This window comes from Phlebotomus papatasi, chromosome 1 (genome assembly GCF_024763615.1).
Source record: "Phlebotomus papatasi isolate M1 chromosome 1, Ppap_2.1, whole genome shotgun sequence".
Lineage (NCBI taxonomy): Eukaryota > Metazoa > Arthropoda > Insecta > Diptera > Psychodidae > Phlebotomus > Phlebotomus papatasi.
In genome coordinates this window covers 65,108,983-65,120,997 of record NC_077222.1, presented here as the reverse complement: position 1 = coordinate 65,120,997, position 12,015 = coordinate 65,108,983, and the positions used below count along the sequence as shown (strand labels likewise).

General features: G+C 35.1%; 1 protein-coding gene across 2 annotated transcripts; it reads right to left on the bottom strand.

Moving 5' to 3' along the window:
• Positions 1 to 1,578: 1,578 nt before the first annotated feature.
• LOC129809633 (PDZ domain-containing protein 8) lies at positions 1,579 to 10,410 on the bottom strand. 2 transcript variants are annotated; one of them, XM_055859595.1, is made up of 7 exons: positions 10,146 to 10,410; positions 9,911 to 10,077; positions 9,245 to 9,846; positions 5,802 to 6,791; positions 5,487 to 5,745; positions 5,226 to 5,426; positions 1,579 to 2,683 (listed from the first exon to the last, which is right to left on the bottom strand). In XM_055859595.1, exons 2-7 carry the CDS (start codon positions 10,067 to 10,069, stop codon positions 1,958 to 1,960), a joined length of 2,937 nt encoding a protein of 978 aa, XP_055715570.1. In that variant the 5' UTR covers positions 10,070 to 10,077; positions 10,146 to 10,410; the 3' UTR covers positions 1,579 to 1,957. The 2 variants fall into 2 exon arrangements, with proteins under 2 accessions (XP_055715570.1, XP_055715569.1); XM_055859594.1 differs by having other exon boundaries at positions 9,911 to 10,072.
• Positions 10,411 to 12,015: the final 1,605 nt, after the last annotated feature.

Genomic DNA, 12,015 nt, shown 5'->3' with positions numbered 1-12,015 from the left:
AACATGGTCGCTCGATGAAAAATTCAATGGTGAAAAGGTACACTTTTAATTTTTCTAAAAATTAACAAATTAAAACTTGTGAATATAAATGGATTTTCGCTTTATTTGGAGCAAAATTAATTAAATATTGAAACTGTGGTATAGAAAATATAGTAATTTAGTACTATATTTATCATGAAAACAATGACGTTTCCATTTGGAGTAGCGAAAAATTTCCATTTGGAGCAGGTTTTGAATTAACTTAATTTACCCTATATAAAAATCATGGTGTGTGATAATCTTATTAATCGCTGCAAGTTCTTTTACTGTCTGTTGTTTTTAGGTTAAATGTGAAAACTTTGATTCTCGATTAACCGAAATCACACGAGTGATAAAATCAAAGTCAACAAAAATCATCAGTTCAATAAAAGTTGAAAAGGTTATAGTTTCAGCCATCTTATCATTCGTTTTTGATACAATACACATGATTAATACGATTAAAGGTTAAGGATTTGATTTAAAATAAAATCATTATGGCTAAACCGTTACTTTTCTTTCGTTCTTTTTCCTTAATAAAGACATTTTAGAGTCATTGTGTTTTCAGAATGGATTAAACTTTGAAAGTTTTGAATGCAATTATATTCTAACATTTCAGAGAACATATTGGGCATATTTTTCTAAATTGATTAAACATTTAATCACACGCAGATATAGCTATTTTTCGGAATGTTACTTATCTTTGTCTGATGTAAACATTCACTAGCTCAATTAAGACGTTATTCTTGTTAAAAGCTTAGAGGTGATCGACGCTAGAGGATCATAGTCCAAAAATAATTTAACTTAAATTTTTTTTTCACCCAAGATATCGAATCGCTATACTTTACCTCAACTCACTGGAGCGAGCAATAACAGCGACTTGGTGTATTTGTTTTCAGAGTGCGAAGATGATGTTTTTTGTGTAAATTTTCCAGGTCCTCAGCAGAATAATATTGAGATCTCGTTTTTCAGCTCAAGATCATGCAAAATACATCTCTCCAGACCTTTTTCCCATGAGTCTGAAGGTAGCTGATCATAAGAAATCCTTTATTAATCTATTAAAAAGAAATGATTCTGTTGTGAAATTCTGAGAGAAAGGAAATAAAGAGGTGTTCTTTCTCATCTCTTGAGAGGAACCGCGCAGTTCAAGAAACCTCTTTTCCCAGACCATTTGGCAAATGTTCCATTAATACTATTATTGTTTATACCATCCTGAGTCGCAATTTCTCTCGTCGGCAAGTATTTATAGATACCACGGACGATGGGTTTAAAGTGTAGTTGTGTGTTCTTAATTTTTGCGATTATTGCCTTTGAATGACGACTTTTCTTCTGACTTTTCATCGGACAAAGTGTCTTATGTGGCACTTTGTTTTGGCAAAAAGAGTCTTTAAACTTTTTAAAAACTCTGATGAAAATCTCACACCATGTGCTTTGTCTCTTTTGGCTTTTTTTCTCACCCAAAGCTGCGGAACATCCCTGGCCATCAAGCTGATCATGAGAAAAAATGAGGACACGGAAGTGAAAAAGTTTCCATGGACAGGAGGAAAGAAAAAAAAGAGAATGTGAATTTGGAAATTTTCCATTTGTAATTGATATTTCTCTCAATTAACACCAAAAGAGTCTGAATTGACAATAAGTTATTTAAAGTTACATGAAGTTACGTTTCTTCTTTCATTTATCACATATTTCTTTGAAATATATTTGGTTATCTTTCCATTTTTTTTTAAAAACTTTTTTGAGAAATAAAACTCCACTAGAGCAAGAAACGCGAAAATTGCAAGAGATTTGGTATTTTGAAGTAAATTGTGCAAGTTTTTTGTTGCTTTTCGAATAAATGTTACATGTGCATGACTTTCCCCTAAATATAAAGATTGATTAAGATTGTGGATAGAAATGCTTGCAGTCTGTCTACTCTTAAGCAAGTGCAGGAGGAATTCTATATTCATTGGCCAGCAATACTCTGGGCGTGCTGAAGAGCTGAGCACAGATGCAACATGATGACACTGAGAGCTTGAACACGTTCCTCCGATTGCCCCAAGAGAAATGCTATTCGCGCCATTTCTGCTTCAGCTTCTTTCTCACGTGCTGATGCCGCTTTTCGGGCGTCCGATGGTGATCCCTTAGCTGTTTGTAGAAGCAGGTTAGTGTCTGAACTCACACGTCCAGTCTCTACTCTGGCCGCCTTGGCAGCTTTCAGCTCCGCCAGAGCCATAGACAAATCCGCATGCGTTGTTGTCTCAGAATCGAGCGCTAGGCGTAATTTTGCCAATACTTCATTGATCATCTCAACACGCTTTATGGGTTCGTGCTCTGTATACAGCTGCAAACTGCTGGATTTGGCAAGGGTCATGATTTCATCCAAAGGTGTCCCACTGAAAGGCTCCACAATGCCATCAATCACCGAAGACATTTGTTGACCAGATAGCTCAGCCAAATTTGCCGTTTCGAGCTTAAGAATGGCAAGGGCGAGTGGATTTGTTGTTTGTGGCACTAAACTCTGCTTCCTTGGCGTATACTGTGGACTGGGTGGTAGGCTACGACTACCTTGACCTAGGGATGACACTATGGCTGGAATGGCTAAATTATTGGCTGAGTTGACACGCTTCAGACCCTGCGTTAGAAGATCACTAAAGCTCTGGCGATGCCCCTCGCTTTTCAGTCTATTGATCTGCAAAAATATAATAAATAAATATTTTCGAAACGGATTTTTGAACAGTGGTACAAGTTGGACAATGGTACAATTTGGACAGGGCTTTTTGTCTTGATAAATTTAATACTTCATTTTTATTTGTATATTTTTAATGCTTTAGTTTTATAATTTGGTTCCTTGTGATTAAAAACAAATTTTGTACTGTATTTATCAAGGAAAAAGCCATGTCCATACTAGCGAATTGCCCAACTTGTAACACTAATTCCAAATTATATCACTTTACCCTATTCGTCTTAAACCCAATACATTTAAGACGCTCCTATATACTTCTTAGAACAGAATTTGAATTAAAATTTTAATTAAGTAGCGAATAGCGCGCTACCTTCGGACGATTCAAGCTTCGGACAATTCAATTTTGAAGGTCAAAGGCCAATCACTTTGGCGGGCCCATTTTTCAACCGATATGATTAAATTTAGATTTTTTGAAAAGGTATTGAAATTCTGAATCCAGTTGTATCGCTCTTCATCGGTAAGGAACCGGTTAAGCACGGATTTTGAATAATTTTTCTCGGAAATTTTTTTTACTTGACCTTAAATTTGTTCTCGAGCTAGAGGTCAAACGGTAAGAGATATCGACTTCCGGTCTTCGATGACCCCAATAAGAAAACAATATCTCTAGTCTTTTTTCCCCTTTTGCCCCTATTCCCCTCCTCAACGAGAAACCATGTTTTTCGGTGTTTCTCAAAGTTGGCCCAAGCTTTCTCAATGATTTTCGGATATGTTTTAGAGGTAGTCCAGGTGAACATTTCGCCCAAACATACCTATGACCGGAAAATTCGCCATTTTGAATTATTGAAGGTCAAAGGCCAACCACTTTGGATGGTCCATTTTTCAACCGATTTGGTTAAATTTGGATTTTTTGGAAAGGTATAGAAATTTTGAACTCGACTGCATCGGTCTTCATTGGTAAGAACCGATTTTTTATTTTCAAAAGATGCTTTTGTACTTTATAAGTCAATTTGATCTCTAGTACATTAGCAAGTACTAAAGAATCATGCGAAAAACTAATTCACGTTGAGCTCTATCTCGTGAGTTCGAGAATTCCGCAAAGCTGGGACGCTTTGCCATCTTTTTCTCTATGTTCCTTGTAGATTTCACCAATAGACTTTTCTGAAAATTTGAAACAATGGACTAGTTATTAGAATATAATATTATAATGGGCCAAATTCATTTATAACACATTTATAACACATATGAAAAAATTGATTTGTGCGAAATATAAATCGTCCGAAGGTAGCGCGCTTTCCCCTACATGAGGTATTTGCAGGGTAATTTTTGAACTTTGGCTCCTTACAGCCTTTGAAATTCGGGTCCTGTAAGTCAGGAGTGTAATTTGACAAATGCAGTTGTAATAACGTCTTTAATACATCGACATTCTGGTTCTTATGGCTCCGGCACACCTTTTAGATCAGGAAAATTTCATGAAGTCGAAATTCGAATCCCTTTCTTTCTCACACGTTTTTCATATGTCCATCTCATTCTTTCGCACTCTTCTTCTTCTTTTAAACATCATAACAAATTCAATTTAGCTCAATCGAATTTGGTATGCGAAAGAATGAGATAGTCATATACAAAACATGTGAGAAAGAAAGGGATTCCAATTTCCACTTCATGAAATTTTCCTGATCTAAAAGGTGTGTCTGAACCATTAGAATTATTTTTGAACAGTAAAACGGCCGTAAAATTGCTAATGACTATGAACTCTATCTTGTTAGAACGTCCACTCCCTTTCAACAATTTTTTACGTACCACGAATTTAGGCTTCCTAGATTGATTTCCTTATTTAGATTGGTATTCGCTTAAATATCGTAGTTCGAAAACATCAAAAAGAAGAGACCATTTGCCATTACAATACTTCGTACCATCCAAAAAAACCACAAAATTCAATATTCTACTGTTCGATTAATTGAAAAATTTTTGGACTATAAATTTTACAGTTGCTTGACTAAAAAAATGTCAACGTTATTGGTTCTGTAACACGTAACACGAAAATTCATTAACAGATATTGAAAAATGAAACATTTCACGTAACATAGATAATAAACTAATTTTGGGGTATCGCAATCAGAACGAGTTCTGATTGAAACCAATAAGGGAGTAATCTAAGAATTTATAAAGGGGTTTAGACATAATGCTGGTGGTTAAATAAAAATAAATATAATAGATACTTATAAAACTAAGAAGAGACACCCAATGGGTTAAATGGAATAGTACGGGATCTATGATGTAAATGTTTCGCGTTGGAATCCCCTTTAGGTCACCAGAAATTTCTCTGGCGTTAAAAGTGTTTGAATTCGAAATGCATCCAGTGAGCTTCATTGCACTTGATTCCATGGGGCATGGGGGGCATGGGACATATAACAGTATCCATAAGAAAAAATGGATATCCCGAAAATCTCGTTTTCGAAAAGGCCTCGTTCCTCTATGATACGTTGTGCCATCATTATTCTTAAAGATACGGTATTCTCAGCAATTTCGAATACCTTATTTTCGAACTCACCTCTTCAGTATCTTCCCCCTCAGTGACCTCTTCACAGGGCTGAGTGACCCGGAATTCGGGTTGAACTGTTTGCTGTGACAAAGTTGATGGTGACTGAGCATCTACTGGACCACAAACGGTAGAGTTTTGACATTTTGTAATGCACTTCTTGTGACAGCACATAGAACAGTCTTTGCATTGGACTGCATCTTTAAGCCAAATCTGAAAAGATACCTTGTTGTAAATGGTATGTCCAATGTTATCCATAACCGCTACGCTTACCTTCTTCCCACAAAAGTCGCACTGTGTGGCTCGGTTAAAGTGTGTCCGTATGAAATTATGTTGCTTTTGGCTTTCACTGCGATCCTCTTCAAGTTTGTCTGTCGATCCGCTACGGTTCCCACTGTACTTGCCTCTCTTGGAAGTTTCTGGAGTTTGATTAACTATTCCCCCAAAATCACTCCAGGCAAATGAAATGAGAACATCCCCATAACAAAGGCGAGATTCAAAGCCAGATTGGGAAGCTAGGGGATGATTGGTCCTGAAAAAGGACAATATTAATTTCTTTTCTTAATTTCTCAAAGGAAATTGACTTACAGATTTGGGGCTTCTGGGGGTGTTAGATTGAATCTTTTCAAGTAATGCCCCATTGTGGATTCGTTGCATTCACTAAGGATACTTGGTATTGAGATATTGTGATATCCCAGTAGGTTCGTTTCGTCCTTACTTCGTCCAAAAACATTGAGATTCAAGTACACCAAATTCTCTTTCAAATTGAACGTGCAGACTTTTTCCGTGCGAATGAAGGAGCAAAAGGGTATTTCAGCAGTAGATTGTTGAGGAAAAACTTCTGGAGTTGTCTCACTAGTTAGTCTAGTAGGAGTTTTTCGTTCATTCTCCACGCTGACACTGCGGGATTTGGATCGAAGTAGAGGATTTCCTGAAGAACTCGTCTTACGGGGTGTATGGGATGGAGTATTTGAGACACTTGAATCACTTGAATTGCGCTCCAAGGAATTCATCCTTGTAATCTTCGTGCCAATCTGAACGGAATCACTGGCCTTGCTAAAACTGATATTTCCATCATCTATACTTTCAATCACTTCAAAGTCTTCTGCAATGGCGTCATTTTTAATCACTCCACGAGTTTTTCTCTCAATCCTTAGCATAAACATCGGACGATTGATGCTCTTAACAATCTTTGTAACGTGTGTGAGTTGAATTACTTTCTTCCCTTCAATAGCTATCAGTATATCATTTCGTCTCAGATTGGCTTTTGCAGCAGGAGTATTCGGAATAATTGACTCAATCATAACAGCATTATCTAACTGCTTAAACACAATACCAATTTGCTGATTTTTTGCTTTATGGATTTCCAAATCGAGGGAAATTATGATGGTGTTTTCGTCATGCTGCCTTGCCTGGACCCAAGGGATTGATGCTAGGGTAACAGTGCAAAAAATCGATGTAATGCTAGAGGATACATTTAGACGAGACATTTCGCAAATATTCATCGAGAGAGTTCCTTCTGGGATCACGTCTGATGCATCCAATTCGTCATCTATCTTCTGGAAGAATGGCTTATATCTATGAAAAAAACAGAAAATACAGAAAAAGAAACTTAGGGTAAGTGTGCCAAATTCCGGCCAGCTTGCAATTTCGGCCACCTATTTAGTTCCTTGAATTTCTATGAATTTTTATTTTTTACATACTCTAGAGATTATACAATGAAAAAGAATAACAAAAAATGTAGCTTCGACAAACGAGATGACGTGAAAAAGGCATTGGAAGAATTCCCGAAGGGTAAGGAACTATGAGAATGAAGGTGGCCGAAATAGGGCATCAAAGCTATGTCTACATTTTTATTCATTTTAAAATTTATTAAGAATGATTTTAGAGTAAATAAAGACGATAAACTGTCTACAAGGTTCTAAGCAACACTCTTTAAGTAGAAAGAATAAAACAATCAATTTCTATTAAAGATACAGTAGAGTCCCGCTATAGGCCATCGCTCTATAGTCCACAATTTATCGACCGTTGATTTCAAATCTCTGAGGTTATGCTTTTTAGTACGCGACATGCAATGTTGTCATAATTATTTTAATATTTTTGGCAAAATTTATTGAGTAGTTGTTATAATTGTGATCCATAATGAAGAGAGCGAGGACAAGTACCACAATCGCAAAGAAAGTTTAAGCCGTCGAGCAATTTCAATACTAAAAGTCGTTGATAATTTTAAAAAATGACATGGACTATAGTGCGACCCAAGTGTCAAATCTGGAACCAAATATGGACTATAGCGAGACTCTACTGTATTACATTTCAAACTTGAGATTTTGGCGCTTGCATGCAACTATGCCGAAATTTGGCACACTAGAAACCTAATAAAAATAATTTAACATCCTAAAATCATTCAATCACTGAGAGAAATCCGAAAAAGTTAAAAATAACATTACGAAAATGTTAATTTTACCCTACAGTATTGATCCGAAATCGGTGTAAATATTACCCTTTTTAGGTGTATTATTGGTTAAAGTTATCCTTTTTTCATGTTGGTTTTACCCTCAAGAGGTGTAAAATCAACATTAAGAAATGTTGATATATTTGTACACACGAAAAGTGTTAAAGTTATGACGAAAAAAGTTAATCGTAGCCTCTTTTCTTTCTCAGTGTTGGGAAAAAAATGAGGGTGCGATTAATTTTTTTCCTCCGAAATTTAACACTTTTTAGGTGTAAAAGTATATCAACATTTTTTAATGTTAATTTTACACCTTATTAAGGGTAAAATTAAGATAAAAAAGGGTACTTTTAACCCTTAACACTGAGAGAAATCCGAAAAAGTTAAAATAGCATTCCGGAAATGTTAATTTTACCCTGAAGTATTGATCCGAAATCGGTGTAAATATTATGCCTTTTAGGTGTATTAGGGGTTAAAGTTATCCTTTTTCATGTTAATTTTACCCTTAAAATGTGTAAAATTAACATTAAAAAGTGTTGATATATTTTTACACCTAAAAAGTGTTAAAGTTACGAGGAAAAAATGTTAATCGCACCCTCTTTTTTCCCAGTGAATACACCTAAAATGGGTAATATTTACATCGATTTTGAATCAATACAGCAGCGTAAACTTAACATTTCCGGAATGTTATTTTAACTTTTTCGGATTTCTCTCAGTGTTTCAATTAAAACAGTTATTTCTTATAAACGTTGGTTTTGTAGTATTTATTCATTGATATCTATACTTGTTTAAGTCATTAAGTTCATTGCGGTCAAAGGTAGTAAAACGAGGGAATAACATTCTTGGCTCGTTTCATCTTTAACCCAAAGTTTAATTGAATAAAGGAGAAGACAGTCAAAAGTCATTCAAAGTTTTGTGACTAAAACGAAAAGTTGTTCATGAGAACTAATTAATTGAAAATATCCTACACATGTCCTATAAAATTATTAAATTATCAAGAAAATTATAATATAAAAAAGAATTTTATTGTCTAAGGCTGCCTAACTCTCCTCTTTAAAAAAGTTGTTCTACTTTTCAATAAAAAATTAAATTGATTAATTTTATTTCAAGTAAAATTTGCAAACTTAAAATTAAATTTCCAACTTATAACAATATCATCAATATTTCATATCATACCACCATTCAAGGATAAAATCGATGACCTTTCAAACTTTCGTCAGTATATAGTCAAACTCAATACATAACGTACATACTATATCACCCCAGTCAAATGTATGATATTTATCAATTGAAATATTAATGAAACTCCTATGAAACAATCCAATAAACAATCTTTTACAATTCAATTCTTAATAGAAGTTCTTTTACTAGAAGTAAAAGAGTTAAACTGAAAGCTCTTGTATAATTCATGAAGGAATTTCCGAGAACACATGCCTATTTTCCCATTAATAAATATCTATAGCAAATCTGAGTTGATGGATTTAGTAACATATAAAATATGGATGCTTGGGAAAATTCTCCGCAAAAAGAATTCTCCTGAGAATAGAGGTAACTATATTGGTCTAATATGAAGCCAACTCACCTCAACTTGTAACTCGGTAGCGTGTGCTTTGAACGAATTGCCTTCCTAATTTGATTGCAGATAAGACTTGTTACATTTGACTGCATCTGCCTGCCCTGAAATTGAGATTCTATTCCCAGATCCACTTGGGGTTCCCCTATAAAGCTGAGGGACCAGTGTGTGTAGGGCTTTCTGGTGAATTGTAGGCGAGCCAGACCGGATACATGTCTCACCCGAACTGAGAGGAATCCCTTTTTTCCCAGCACCATATCAGCATCAATGGCGAGGCGAAAGTTACCACGATAGGAGAGATCTAGCATTACATCGAGATTTTCAATGTGACCATCATCATCGTGAAGCTCAACATTGTTTACACGAAGGCTTTTGATATCGGGAAATTGTCCACCTAGTTCAAGTTCCCGGATTGTGAGCTTATCGAAAAATCTTCCGGTGGTGGATTTGGTGAGGAGTTCATCTAGTTCCAGTGAAAGTTTGCGATAGAACCACTTTCTGACGCGATTTGAGTGTCGCAACTCATAGAAGAGAAACTGCAGCACCAAGTTAATGGCCACTATTGGATTCTTACTCTCAGACTCTGAATTTTTTATACTTGAAAGGACACTCTGCAAAAGGATGAGGGAAAGTTTAGTACAAAATAGACGAGTAACGTGGATTTAAGAAGTTTACGTCTGGAAGCTCAAATTTTTCCGTGGTGGATGTCTTTTCGTCAGTCTCTTCAGGCGTCTCAACGAACCTCATAAAGACATAGTACTGTCCTAGGAGCATCAGGACAGCCCCAATAACGCAAGATATGAAGCAAAATAGTAGAATATCGACAATCTCCATCGTCTATCCTGACAAAAAGGCATCATTGTACAGAAATTGGCTTAAAAAAAAGGGATCAGGAATCAGGCTTTCTTACGGTAAAAGAAGCAGAATTGTGTCAAAAAGGAATTCGTTGCAGTGTCAGCCTTTCATCTATACGTTGCGTCTGGGAATCACAGAACTTTCACATCTTGTACGAAAACTGAGACACGGAGTGCCACTGGAAAATGAGATGATACAAGAATTCTCCACCCTAGCCGGTGTCTGACAGATGTGGACAGGTGAAACAAACTGAAATGCGGGAAAAGTTTGAATAGCCGTCTGTGATAATTTCGCGGAAAAATCGATATCACCCTCCGGAGTCATGCGCCCTTCATGCCAGACTTTTCTGCTAAGATGCACCGGGTTTTCCGACTGGGAACGAGTCATGGAGTAAACATATGTTCCATTTTTTTTAATAACCGGTAAATCAAAAGTGAGGGGAGAATGCATACATACAGTACAATAGTCATTCAGGAAGCAAATACCATAAAAATAGGTTATCAAAAGTGTTGATGCCTTCAAGACCTTTGACCAAGTTCGTAATTAAAATAGAATAAAAAATTAAATTCCAAATATTTTAAAGTGATGAGTTATTTTTAATAAAAAAAAACAAAATTCGCTACAGTTTTCCATTAATTTCCCGCTATATAAACTGAAGATGATGATTAATTAACTGAAAAGTCTTTTCATAAAATTCTTAAAATAAAAGAAATTTACAAAGTAGAATTGTCAAGTCATATTAAAAAGGATTTATTCTTAAAAATGGGAAACATAATTGCAATGAAAGCCACGTTCGAAGAAGTTTTCTGTTATTTTTATATTCTTTTAAATTTGTATATTCCAATCCTTAAAAATGTTCATATCCTTTATGATGTTCTTTGAGAATAAATAGTTGATAAAACACAAAATTTTCACATTGGATTTGTATGCTACACAGTAAAAAAATTTACAACCACTACGATTGGTAATTTTTGCACGAGCGCTATGGTTGTAAATTTTGTGTATTGGAAATGTTGTGTATTGGCAAAGTTGTGTGTTTTCAATTTTATAAAATGGCTTCCTGTCTATAATTTTGATTGTAGAGCAATTTTGTTCGGTTTATTTGTATTATCTGTGATATGTCTCGGTATTAAACTATGAAAAAAAAGAAAAAAAGAATAAAAAAAAAGGAAAAAAAAATAAGAGAGTGTCTGAGACTTGAACCCATAATCTTTGCGTTGATGGTTTCGTGTTTTCTGCCTGCGCTACCGACTTGATTACTTCTCTTCAGCACGTGGCCAAGAGTTGCATCGTCAATTTTTCTAATTTACATGATGCTTCCTCTGTTTTCTGTTATTACATAATTATTCCTAATTTTTCACGACTGAGGCACATTTTAAGAACCCAATGAATGATTCCAGAAGACAATTAGGCAGTTAAAAATGCAAAATCTATCTGAAATCTTAGAAAAATTGCAATAGTAAACAATGGAATTTTGACAGTTCTCACACAAATTTTCCAATACACAAATTTCCTTACACAATACATAATTTTACTAGCATTATGTTAGTATCGTACCACCACTATGATAGTAATTTTACAATTTACAACCATATTGCTTGTGAATTTACACAACTTTTCAAATACACAACTTTATTTCTCACACAATTTTTTACTGTGTACTTTAAAATTTTATCTCAAATTCTAGAGTCACACCTATAGCAATCGACACGAAGTATGAATACCTTGCGAAGTTATAAAGAATCACAATTTGAATACCCCATGCAAGCTAATTTTATGAAACTTATGCCCAGCGCACAATAATTTTTGTTTGTAAACATGTTTTCAAAATTTCTCATGAGAATGAGCGAGATGATTAGGTCTAGATTTCACTCACTCTCATTGAAATGTCAAAAACATGTTTACAAAACAAAAGTTATTGTGCG